This window comes from Drosophila serrata, unplaced genomic scaffold, assembly GCF_035046125.1.
Source record: "Drosophila serrata isolate PLE 108 unplaced genomic scaffold, ASM3504612v1 contig_184, whole genome shotgun sequence".
Taxonomy (NCBI): domain Eukaryota; kingdom Metazoa; phylum Arthropoda; class Insecta; order Diptera; family Drosophilidae; genus Drosophila; species Drosophila serrata.
This window is the reverse complement of record NW_028257082.1, coordinates 4805547-4819114: the sequence shown is the minus strand read 5'-3', so window position 1 is coordinate 4819114 and position 13568 is coordinate 4805547. Positions and strand designations below refer to the sequence as shown.

The window sequence follows — 13568 nt, the reverse complement described above, 5'->3', positions numbered from 1 at the left end:
CGGAGGCGGTTGCTGCACCCGAAACCCAATTGGGCATTATATAATGGGCGCGATCGCCTGCCTGATTTATGCAATTTGGGCCGCGTTCTGTTGTCATTATTTCCCAGTCGCTGTCTTCGCTTCGCATGGCTCAATTTCTTGTTTATTTAATTTAATTTTTACTGTTTGGACACCTGTCGCCAGCGATCGACCCTATAAATCATCGGCCAAATTGTTTGCCCTTTGTCTATGTAGCGAGGAAACGACAAAAAAGATACCGACCAGCATTTTGTCCGATTTATAGAAAACGATAAGAAAGAGTATACATGTTCTCCCACGAGTATGATTAACAACCAAAACAGTTTTTTTTAATCTAGACTTGCCATAAAGCTTTATACGATAAGAAAGTCTATAAATGGCCGAAAAGTGTGATGAATAAAACAATGATATTATTGGGAATTCAATTCCAATCAGTCAAATCAATCGCGGTGTGCTATCGCTCTTTAGATTTGAAAAACTCCCCGTAAATCTTGAAATTAATGTACAAAATTGCATGCGCAATTGATACGGAAATATTATTAGATTCTTTTGATTATTTACTTCTTGATCAAAATTCATTACTGTCATTACTGAAAATGAATAACAACTTACACTTTGTAATAATTCCATTTTAATGTTATATTTCCGTTTGTAATATTCGCTCTATAACAATTTGTATGCCATAAAGTCTTTTGTTTATATTACTTTTTTATTGTTTATTGAGGCAATTAATGAGTGTTTTCATGGCAAGTTTTCCATATAGGATCTATTGCAATGACTCTCAAAATTATATTGATATGGATAATGTTTCTGATTTTATTTAAAGGGTATTTCCCTCTTCAATTATTAAACTCGTTTTACTTTCTTTTCATTTAAATTTTGCTATTTACAAGCACCAAGAAATAAGTAAAATATATGGATGGATTCAATTTATTATTCCAAACGTTACCTGATGGATCACCCTGTAAAATAGTGTGTATTTCTTGCTTAAATTCTCTTGCTGGTAAGCGCTCCCTCTCTCAGTATTGATAAGCTCAAATATACTGATAAGACGATCGCGTTTATCAGCGTTCAGTGCTGAAATCGCCGCGTTCGGTGCCTGGCCTGCTTTTTGAAAGTGGCCAAGTGGCAGTGCACTACCAAGGCTAATTGGCCTGGACGCAAATCCGTTAAGGCCGCTTCGTCCGTCGCATAAAAATATCTCATATATACATACATATATCATAGCATTGTCTGATAAGTGGTAATTACGATCGCAAACGCTAAAGCCCGCAAATGGCTGAAATGTACACGATGGAGATGATGAGTCACATCGATCAGTACCTGCGCCGCATAATGGAGCTGCAGATACGGGCCGTGGTCAAGCAGAATCGCGACGAAGGTGAGCAATAGAAGATCACTCAGATCGTCGGGGCTATATAGTGCAACAATTGTTTACGCGATGCGTCATGCTTTGGCGAAATGCACATATTCCATGTCTCTGATAAATACACTCCCCAAGTTTAGACTCGTAATCAGTGTTGAGGGGTTTAGCAATTGCTAGTTATTCCGGACGTGCCAAAGTTTGGTTTCTATCGTCAAGTATGAGATTTATTAAAGTAAAAAGGTTTTGCCTAAATTAAGCTATTAACAACCAGTTTCAAAGCTCTGTAATGAATCAACATTATCCAAGTCTCATATTCTTTTGACATGTAAATATGTGTGTATTTATATGGTTATGCAACTAACTTTTATAGTCATAATTTATCTCTTTGTAGTATTATTTGTTGACAGATCTGTTCCTTTTCAATCGGGGAAAAGACTGAAAACACTGGCCGGGACTGATCGCTTTTATTTTTCAGTCAGGTGTGATTGCTCAGACCATATTTTGCACTTCATAAAGTTTGTTATTCAGTTCCCGCCCAACCCCTTTGGCCAACGCCTCTGACCGCACCTTGCACAACGGAAATTGACTTGTTGAAAGTTTATTGATGGTTTCTCATCGCTGTTGTTGTTGTTGTTGTTGAATATATATTGTTATTGTTGTTGTTCTGCCTGTTGCTGCCAACTCTCTTTGTTTGTTTATTTATTTGTTTGGCCTGCCTTCAAAGGCTTATCTCGAGAGTTCCGACTCCGTTTACTCATCCAGAAGACAGTTTCTTGTTCCAAGTGTATACTTATATTGTAAAGCCCCCGAGATATGGTCGCTGTTGTTATTGTTATTGTTGTTGTTGCAATCGCTTACGCCAAAAGCGTACAATATGTATACACCATCTATAAACTATGTATCTACGCATGCAATAAGGCAAATAAACAAATGAATTGAGTGTGTGTGTCTTGTGGGACTTCAACGTGATCTACTTAAACCATAAATGGGCAACATTCTGAAAGGCATTGAGTGGGAGGAAGACAATTGAGTTTCTGAGATAAATTCGTAGCAACAAACACCAAGGAATCCAAAAATATCGCCACAGACAGTTTAAAATTGTAATTAATATCTTGTTAACTGTTTTGATTTGTAACTTTTGTTGGAATAACAAAATTAACTACTTCTAAAGGAGATGCTTTGATATAAAAACGTTTATGTTTATTTATAGTCAACTATTGCTAAAGTTTTTCCAGCAAAACAATTGTCGCTCCTTAAGAATCAACCATGAACAAATATAAATTAAATTTATGTTACCTACATAAAAATCTAAACAAAAAAAACCTTACCTGAAATACGGTAAAGTGATAATAAGCAAGAGAGTCTTTTTGGCCATCTTTGAGATACTTTTTGTATTTTTTGTTTTCCATTTCCATAAATGCCTAGAGCAACCCTTCCATTAGCCCAAAACTCCAAGCTGTGTTCACCCAAGCTGAGTTTCGCCTGTGGCTGCAAAATTTAAAATGCAGATTCAAATCGTTTGACCTTCCCGTCTTCGCGCAAAGTGGACGCAATAAAATTGATTGCTCCCATCCCACCCGTCGACTGGAAGATGGGTGTGAGAAAATTCCCAGAGCCAATGCAAAATGCAAAATGTTTCAAATGTTATACAAATTTCATTCGGCACAGAAACAATGGGTCTTGGATTGGCCCAATTCATTGGCTATTGCGAAAGCCGATGCTCTGACCTCTGGCTGACCCACTTATTGCCTTTATATGTACATATGTACATATATCCATCCCGTGGATATCAATGCGCCGGTCGATAATTTATGCCAGCAATTAAGCTCTGGTCATTTGCCATGCAACTAAGTGGCAAATTGTCCGCAATTAGTGAGCATATTTAATCGCTGTACATACATATTTAATCCACCGGCATCCAGCTGGTTTCCAGTGACCTATAAGCGTGTTCTCAGCCTCCGCATTTCACTCTCGCTTTCGATGCTCCAATTGGGCGATACCTGCGACCCAGTTATCCTCCTCAGCGCTCATTAGTGGCGCGCAGCGCATACTTTTCACCCGATTTGGGGAAACTAGTTTGACAACGTCTCCGAAAAGCCATTAAAAAAAATGATAATACAAAACGAGTGGCGGGCATAGAAAGAACGCGCACGCAGAATTCACAAAAGCCGAAACACACGCTCCATGTATGCTCCATTTTCCAATAGCCAAATGCGAATGTTCCCCGCCGTCTCTTTCTCCTGGCTGTAAGCCCCTCTCTTTCTGCATCTCTCTCAGTGGTGTTTGGTGAAATTGTGTCACCCAAGAAGTGACGTTAATGACGCCGCTCGCATCGCATCCCTGACCTGGCTCTGCCTGCTGGCTTCTTCGTCGGTTGGCCAGCAGCTGCTTTTGGCCCACTTCTTTTTCGGGGAGACCAAAGGAAAGAGAGGGGCTTACTGCCAGGGAAAGAGATGGAGAGAGATTGTCAGAAAGAGAGAGAGAGAGAGAGCTCACGAGTCGTAGGAGAACCTGAACCTGTCGCTTTCTATTACTCTGCACAAAGAGCCGAACGAAAATTTCGCACAATAAATTGCGTTTTGAGGTCAAGCGAATTAAACTCGCCACTTGCCACGCCCACAACAACACACCCGCCCCCTACACACAAAGTTGGGCGTCACAACTCGTTAAGCAATTAGATCAACCTCAAAATATATATATTGTGACTCACAATGATACAATTTAAACTTTGTTGGTTGTTTACATTATCGGACAGGAGCAATATGTTCGAACTTCTTGGAAAGTGACCTGATTCCGAGAATCGTAAACTTTGTTAAATGCTATAAATGCAACAATTTGCATTTCTGATATCTTTACAATCCAGGCAAGGAAATGACGCTGTGGTAGCTATAGTGAAAACTCCGTTGAATTAACTTAATTAAGAGGGGTACCTCTGGAACAGAATACCTGTATTTTTTAGGAAGCTTTGAATATCTTACGCTGAATTAATTTAGGGAAAAATTTAAGGTCTGAGTTCCAAAAATTATGATTATTTTTTTTTATGTTGTAGAAAATATACCTCGAGTTTAATTAGTTATATTTTTCCAGAGTTTCCCTGGCTACAACATCTCTATGTATCTCTCTTGCACCTCCCACTCTCGTTGGCCCATGCATTTGCCCCACTGTCTCTGCCTCATTGTGCAAATATAATTAACATAACGTAAAGTAATCGCAACTTTGTGCAAAGAAAAACGAAAATAAAAATCTTCGTTTAACTTTCTTTTGTGCGACGCTCAGCTTTTGCCGCCGACTGTGGCAGAGGCCTTGCCATTGTTGTCTTTGACTTTGTTTTTTTCTTTCTTTCTTGGCCCACGAGCATTAAGCCCGTTTGCCGTTAGGAGAGTGTTATTGTTGTACTCGAACTTCCGATTATCACAGCAGACAAAATTTTCCCAAAAGTTGGAATTACAGAAACTCAAAGGGAATTTACGTTGGCGACAATATTCCATTTAAATGTTTGCTTTATTCACGCATTAAACCTACATTTACACAAATAATCATAGATGTCATATAGTTTCCGATTGTTTCTGAAATAGAAAATTCTATGCTCTTAAAGGTTAATCTGGGAATTATTATGAGAAGTACAATTTCCCAGCGATGTCCTACAAATACTAAATAATACTAAATTGGTTGTTACCACCTAAAATTGCATAGATGGTGGCATAGGAAATAGGAAATAATAGAAATAGAAAATTTCCTACATTTTCCACAGTATAATATTATGAACCTCTTGAGCTCATCCTCACCTTCTAGCAATTGCTGCCAAACTGTGAGGCGACTCTCTGTCCACTTTGTTGCTCCTATTTATGCATTTGTTTGCCGACCAGTTTTGACAGCCTTTGTATTTGCATAGGCCGAGATGACGTCCATTTAGAACCTGCAGCAAACGGAAAGTGTACACTCAGCTGCAGACTGGGAAAACGAGACAATGAAAACACGGACGGACTGCTGCAAACACGGTGTTAAACGAAAGGCGCTGTGGACAGATGACACAGGCACACTACACACAGCCCAGAACTACACACTGCACACTGCACACAACAGAGATACATCTACAGATACAGATACTTGTATCTGGCAGTCCGGGTATTTTGAACTCGTGTAATCTCTGCCATTGTGCTGAGCTTTGCAGCTGCAAAAAAATATAAAAAAAGTGAAAAAATGCACTGAATTGGGTCACACTCGTTGGCTTTTATGCCAGCTTAGATTGTTGTCAATGCCTCCACCTCCGCCTCCTCCTCCGTCTAGGCCACCGCCGCCTGCAGCTCTCCCGAACGAGTGGAAACTTTTTTGACTAACTTTTCGAGTATCAGTTCTTTGAACCCCAAAGGCTAAATGGAAACATGCACTTGGAAAAAGTCAATTAATGAGAAAAATCAATTGATCTTGAGCTTATTAAAGTTTATAGTATCTAAAGATACTTCTTTAGCTTCAATTTAATATACGAACTTCAGCCAAGTAAAAGGGTTTTAAGTATTTTATTACAAACAAGAGAGGAAGCTAACTTCGGCACGCCAAAGATTGTAAATCTTTGCAGATTGAAATTCGATCAGTAGGAATTATTACAATATAAATTAAATATATTTATGTTGCAAAACAATACAGTAATGCCTGCTTTTATTTCATTCACCGCTTAGCATTTTACTCTAATTTTAACGATCGTCTGTATGTCAGGCTTATGATATAGTAGTCCGATTCTCCGATTTTTATTTTTAACATAAAAGACTAAATTAATATATAATGGCTATATATCAAATTTCATGAAATTTAGTTTAAAACTTTTTGTTAAACATTTCCGATTATTCCAATGGCAGCTATATATATGTGTATATATAGTTCACCGATCCGCCATACTCCGATTGAAAACTAGTAAAATTATATAGCAGACTAACTCCATAGTTTCATTCAAATAGCTTGCTCTTAAATTTGTACCAAAACGAATCTCGCACATCTGTACTTATGATTCCCAACTGGTTCACACATCCCCGGGACGAAGTGACTGCTGCGGGCCAAGTCTCAGAAATGAGTTGTGTTACAAAAGTTGCAAGTCATTGTTTATTAGTGTTCAAAGTTAGTAACTGATCATACATACATACTTACTGGTAATAGATATTTACTGATCATAGTTACTTACTAGTCATAGATACTTAATGTTCGTTGAAACTTACTGATCATAGTTACTTACTGGTCCTAGATACTTACTGTTCAGAGTTAGTTACTGATCATAGTTAATTACTGGTCATAGATACTTACTGTTCAGAGTTACTTTATGTTCATATATACTTGCTGTTCATAGTTAATCATCATAGCATATGATTCCCAACTGGTTCTCACATCCCCGGAACGAAGTGACTGCTGCCGGCCAAGTCTCAGGAATGTGTTGTGTTACAAAAGTTGCAAGTCATTGTTTATTAGTGTTCAAAGTTAGTAACTGATCACACATACGTACTTACTGGTAATAGATATTTACTGATCATAGTTACTTACTGGTCAGAGATACTTACTGTTCAGAGTTAATTACGGATCATAGTTAATTACTGGTCATAGATACTTACTGTTCAGAGTTACTTAATGTTCATAGATACTTGCTGTTCATAGTTAATCATCATAACATATGATTCCCAACTGGTTCTCACATCCCCGGAACGAAGTGACTGCTGCCGGCCAAGTCTCAGGAATGTGTTGTGTTACAAAAGTTGCAAGTCATTGTTTATTAGTGTTCAAAGTTAGTAACTGATCACACATACGTACTTACTGGTAATAGATATTTACTGATCATAGTTACTTACTGGTCATAGATACTTACTGTTCAGAGTTACTTAATGTTCATAGATACTTGCTGTTCATAGTTAATCATCATAACATATGATTCCCAACTGGTTCTCACATCCCCGGAACGAAGTGACTGCTGCCGGCCAAGTCTCAGGAATGTGTTGTGTTACAAAAGTTGCAAGTCATTGTTTATTAGTGTTCAAAGTTAGTAACTGATCACACATACGTACTTACTGGTAATAGATATTTACTGATCATAGTTACTTACTGGTCATAGATACTTACTGTTCAGAGTTACTTAATGTTCATAGATACTTGCTGTTCATAGTTAATCATCATAACATATGATTCCCAACTGGTTCTCACATCCCCGGAACGAAGTGACTGCTGCCGGCCAAGTCTCAGGAATGTGTTGTGTTACAAAAGTTGCAAGTCATTGTTTATTAGTGTTCAAAGTTAGTAACTGATCACACATACGTACTTACTGGTAATAGATATTTACTGATCATAGTTACTTACTGGTCAGAGATACTTACTGTTCAGAGTTAATTACGGATCATAGTTAATTACTGGTCATAGATACTTACTGTTCAGAGTTACTTTATGTTCATATATACTTGCTGTTCATAGTTAATCATCATAGCATATGATTCCCAACTGGTTCTCACATCCCCGGAACGAAGTGACTGCTGCCGGCCAAGTCTCAGGAATGTGTTGTGTTACAAAAGTTGCAAGTCATTGTTTATTAGTGTTCAAAGTTAGTAACTGATCACACATACGTACTTACTGGTAATAGATATTTACTGATCATAGTTACTTACTGGTCAGAGATACTTACTGTTCAGAGTTAATTACGGATCATAGTTAATTACTGGTCATAGATACTTACTGTTCAGAGTTACTTAATGTTCATAGATACTTGCTGTTCATAGTTAATCATCATAACATATGATTCCCAACTGGTTCTCACATCCCCGGAACGAAGTGACTGCTGCCGGCCAAGTCTCAGGAATGTGTTGTGTTACAAAAGTTGCAAGTCATTGTTTATTAGTGTTCAAAGTTAGTAACTGATCACACATACGTACTTACTGGTAATAGATATTTACTGATCATAGTTACTTACTGGTCAGAGATACTTACTGTTCAGAGTTAATTACGGATCATAGTTAATTACTGTTCATAGATACTTACTGTTCAGAGTTACTTAATGTTCATAGATACTTGCTGTTCATAGTTATTCATCATAACATATGATTCCCAACTGGTTCTCACATCCCCAAGACGAAGTGACTGCTGCCGGCCAAGTCTCAGAAATGTGTTGTGTTACAAAAGTTGCAAGTCATTGTTTATTAGTGTTCAAAGTTAGTAACTGATCACACATACATACTTACTGGTAATAGATATTTACTGATCATAGTTACTTACTGGTCAGAGATACTTACTGTTCAGAGTTAATTACGGATCATAGTTAATTACTGGTCATAGATACTTACTGTTCAGAGTTACTTAATGTTCATAGATACTTGCTGTTCATAGTTATTCATCATAATATATGATTCCCAACTGGTTCTCACATCCCCGGAACGAAGTGACTGCTGCCGGCCAAGTCTCAGGAATGTGTTGTTACAAAAGTTGCAAGTCATTGTTTATTTGTTTTTAAAGTTAGTAACTTATCATAGATACTTACTGGTCATAGCTACTTACTGACCATAGTTATTTAGTGGTTATAGTTACTTACTGGTCATAATTACTAAATGTTCATTATAGAAATAGTATTCTTCTGCTGATAGTAGCTCACAAATATTCTTTAAACGATACATTTTTTATACAACAAATATATATCTTGATCTTTGATGATTTTCCTAGTTTTCCCCAAGTGTACTTGTACATTTAGAGATGTCATTTTCTGAGCTTATCGTGGCCTCCGAGCAAAATAACCGCAATAGCCAATTAAAGTCAAATTTCCTTCTGACGGAAATGGAGTCGCGACACAAACGGACAGACCATGTCCGGTGCAGACAGGTAATCATGGCCAAAGAAGCTATGCTGCAACACGATGCACCTCTCAAATGCCACCCAAAATATGGCCAGCTCCAATGGCAAATAACAAATATCAAAAGCAGAGCCACAGCCAAGCTCAAGTGTACAAAGTGTACATACATATATATGTGCAGGTAAACAGCTCACGCCCTTGCCAGAGTTCAATGTTTGCACTTTTCGCCTCCACAACGGCTTTTCCTCTATTGCTGGTACTGCTGACTTGGCAGCAAAGCTTGTAATTGTAGTTATGACCTCACAACTATGGTTATTTTTAAACTATGACTGGATTTGACAATGAAAATAGGGTAGTATATAATGTAATACATTGTTAGGTTGTAATGTAACCTAATTTAAAGTTTATCAGGGAATGAACTACAATTATTTATTTAACACCCCAAGAGCTCTCCATAATCCATAGACAAACCCACAGTTCCTAGATATATGGTCTTATTCTGAGGGTTTTCCTAATCAGATAACAAAGTAACTAAATTTGACACTTTGTGGAAGCGCATGGAAACTTCGGTAATTTCCGTTTTCCATCTGTGAGCCGCTTTGTTGGCAGCTCCCCTCTACCGCATGATATTGACATAGTGGCACCCAAAGTTCATCTCTGGCGGCGTTCTGCCTGCCCAAGTTCATTCACTTTTCGACGCGCTTCAGCAATAATTAAGAGGGAATCAGTGAGCTGTTGTAGATTATGCTCGCTTGATTTTTATCGCATAGCCACTGCGGGTGCGTGTGTATAGTGTGTTTGGTGTGTATAGTGTGTATGGTGTGTAGTGTGTAGCGTGCGTGCCGAACCGTCTTAACAATCTATTTTGGCGTTATTCCCCACATCTAACTTTTCACTTTCGGAGTATTTTGGTAATTGCTTGAAAAGGCCTTGTGTTCTGATTCATTGGTTATTTTACTTATTCACTTATGGGGCCTGTAACTCTTTGTTTTTTTTTACAAATAAACATACTATGATATTTGTTTTTAAGAAGGGCATTACTTCATTACTAATGCATGGTTAGAAATTTGTTGATGAAAACATACATAGACTCAGCTTATAGTATATTCTCTTCCAGGGTATTAGCATGTTCACAACCTTAAGCATTTCATTTTTAGGCATTGGATTTTGGCATGTATGCGATGGAGGCTAACCTTGCTGGCAGTCAGAATTTTCGACATTTCAATTCCGCTTTTCCCTTTGGCACTTGTCCTTTTGCTCCTTTTTCATTCCTTTATGCTATGTGGCATGCCCAGACGGGGAGTCATAACTCTCGGCTTTATGTTGGAGGTGCTTGGGAATCCGACATGCCTGTAGCATGACATAATAATGTCACCCCCGAGGAGCCTTCTCGGTTCGCCTTCCCCCGTACGAAATGATATCTCACTCTAAATAATTCGTCATCGCTGGCACGAGTGTTGGTTGTGTGTGGTTGTTGTGCGAGGGGAATCGGGGGTGTTGTGTGTGTGTTGGAGTATCTATATATGCTAAGTAGCTGTTGTTGTGGAGGAAGGGATTTGTGGTGGTACTGAGGTGCCATCGACAGAAAATTGTCTCCTCTACGTGGCTCGTTTGAATACGTTTGAATCAAATCGTTTCACTGGCGGGCAATGATATAATACTCGAATTTTGCATGCACAACAAAGCCCCAAAGTGGATATATAATGTCATATATATGTATATTAAATATATATATATGTATATCTGAATAAACGCTTGCAGTTGTGCACAGGAAAGATATCAACGATATTCGTCATCAATTCGGTGCGCAAGTTTGAATGAACTTGAAGTTTAAAATAATGAAAATGCAGTGCAGGATTCATTTCCGACTATACATATTCCTGATCAGCATCAATAGCCGACTTAATCTAGCTATTGAACCCATGATCCTATGGCTAACTACAAGGATTTACAAGGCTTCCCGAAGCTAGCTTCATTTCTTGTTACCTTATCACTTTATACAAATTCATTAACATGAACTTATTAAGCTAGGAACAGCTTGTTTGCCACTGTGTTTATATTTTAAATTGTTATCGTAAGCCGCAACTTTCCAGAGAAACGCCTTGTAACGACCTCGGATGTGACTAATTCTACGTTTCGTATATTTATATGCCAGCGATGCACGCTAAATCAGAGATGCCTTTGAGAAAACTCAAGCTTTTCACTAAATATGAACTTATAATATTAAGTCTTACATTATATTCTAGTTTAAGGGAAATTTAAAAAAAGCAACCTTTGGTATACTTGTTAAAAAATCAACCAAATCTGTCATAGTCAGCTGTCAATATCACTCCAGTGACAAAAATAGAACGAAATATTTGCTTTACTTGTTTTAAAATCAGTCATGAATCCACTCAGTACCAAATCGCAAATTCTGGATATGACCAGCGACCAGGTGGATCAGTTGCATGGTCTGTGGGAGCAAATGTTTCCACCCGAGACCTGCGAGGAGCACCTTCAAAGGCTCAAAGAGCACATTAAGGATTTCTATGACGATTTGCTAAACGAGTCGCGCGAGAAGGAACAGACCATCTATGACAATATTGCCAGTCTTCGGGAGCAGGCCAACAATCTTGGACACCAGCTTTCGGAGCCGTTGGATGTTACCGAGAAACCGGATGACGTTCCCCTGGTCATCTGGCAACTGAAGCTGGAAAAGAGCATTGAGTTCCTACAGGATAAGCTGGCCAGCCGCCGGGCGGAGATCGGCAAGCTTCTCCTTGTGGAGCAACAGATCTGCCACCAACTGGGTGAGCTACCACTTCCACTGCCAGTAGATCCACTGCCTCTGCCAGAGAAACTAGGAACCATTAGGGATCACATCGATCAGCTGCGAGACCTGCGAGAGGAACGCATAAAAGAAGTGGACCTGCTGCGTCGGAGCATCAAGAATGACATGGAGCTGCTGGAGTGCATACCAACAGACTCCGAGAAGCGACTGCTGAACCAGGCTAATCACTGCCTCACACCCGATGACTTGGAGCAGCTGCGTCAAATGCAAAAGGATTTTGCCGACCAGATGGGGGAGCTACGCAAGCGAATCGATGACATGCGCGAGAAGATTTCGGTTTTATGGGATCAAATTCAGGACAAGGACGAAAATGCCAGGAAACGGGTACAAGAATCGGTAGCCTATACACAGTACACTCACGATATCCTTGTGGAAGAGTTGCAGCGCTGCCAAAATCTCCGAAGGCAGAAGATGAAGACCTACATCGAACAGCTGCGCCTGGAGATAAAAGAGTTGTGGGATCTCACCCTAAAGAGCACACAGGAGCGCAAACGATTCTACCACAACGAATGGTATCCGGACCTGCTGGAGCTACACGAATTGGAGTATGACGACCTTCAGACATTCTACAACAAAAACAAGGAGATCTTTAAGCTGTTCAAAGCCCGTACAGTACTTTGGGAGCGCATGCTAGCACTGGAGGTCAATACCAGCGATCCCAACCGCTTCAACAACCGTGGCGCCCAGCTGCTGAAAGAGGAAAGGGAGAGCAAGGCCATTACATCCAAGTTGTCCCAAATTGAGCAACAAATCATAGCTTTGGTACGGGCGTACGAGACCCGTGAGAACACTCCGTTCCTGGTGCACGGTGAAAACATATTGAAGCGCATGGCCGACGACTGGGAGCAGTATCGCCAGACCAAGCAGCATAGCTTCCGCAAGAAGGCCGAGAAGACCTTGCAACCCACTGCTCCGAGCTCGCTGCGTAACTTGTCCGCCTTGTCCAGCTCCACAAGTTCGCTGCACAAGTCGGCTTCGCAACAGTCTCTGAAGCCTTTGAACAAGCTTCCTCCTTCGAGCAAAAAGGAGACTGCAAAGACATCAAGCAGCCTAAAGTCCCAGAAACCATCTCCAACTATTCGGAACACCAGCCAGCGCCTGCTGATGCCTAGTCAGAAAACAAACCAGTTAAAAGCAGCAAAGCCTCCGCTAAAGGAAGTTGGAACCTCTAACATTACTTTGCGATCCACCAAAATGTTGAACACAAAAACCTCCAAATTCAATTCCTACCAAGACGAGAACTCCAAGCCCGAATGCAAAGCAGCTAAACCTTAGCAAGAGAACTTTAGCCTCTAAAGATTAACTTAAACTGCCAAAACCCCAAGTACTTTATTGTCTCCACTTGATATTTCTATTACTGTTTTATTTATTTGGCATTATACGTTTCGTTAATAAAATTTAATTGTGTTTTAGTTTGCCAACGAAAAAGATATTGATCTGTATTTAACATGGAATGCCACAGTGGATTTTAATTGCATTTCCGTTCTGTCTGCGAGCGTTCTTCGTTCCACTTCTCGCTCCAATTCCGATTTCGATTCCAAGTCTGATTC

At 39.5% G+C, this 13568-nt stretch overlaps 2 protein-coding genes across 17 annotated transcripts in view; both read left to right on the top strand.

Moving 5' to 3' along the window:
• The window catches only part of LRR (capping protein regulator and myosin 1 linker 1 leucine rich repeat protein), a 28444-nt gene that overhangs the window by 3021 nt on the left and 11855 nt on the right, over window positions 1-13568 (top strand). For 9 of the 16 annotated variants that reach the window (XR_015270649.1, XR_015270648.1, XM_086828327.1 and 6 more), the window contains exon 1: window positions 1092-1399. The exons of the other annotated variants lie outside the window; for them this stretch is intronic. Coding sequence is in view for 7 of the 9 variants with exons in the window: in XM_086828327.1 (XP_086684453.1) it covers window positions 1294-1399 (106 nt within the window). In the remaining 2 variants the exon portion in view is untranslated. Of the gene's footprint in view, window positions 1-1091; window positions 1400-13568 lie in introns of those variants that run through there. 16 annotated transcript variants of the gene reach the window in all.
• Window positions 10821-13446, top strand: LOC110185712 (protein regulator of cytokinesis 1-like). Its single transcript, XM_020954730.2, has one exon. The coding sequence runs from the start codon at window positions 11572-11574 to the stop codon at window positions 13291-13293; it is 1722 nt and encodes a 573-aa protein (XP_020810389.2). The 5' UTR covers window positions 10821-11571; the 3' UTR covers window positions 13294-13446.

Bases quoted from the DNA above. Each gene is read 5' to 3' on its own strand.
- LOC110185712 (XM_020954730.2), top strand. From the start codon at position 11,572: ATGAATCCACTCAGTACCAAATCGCAAATTCTGGATATGACCAGCGAC.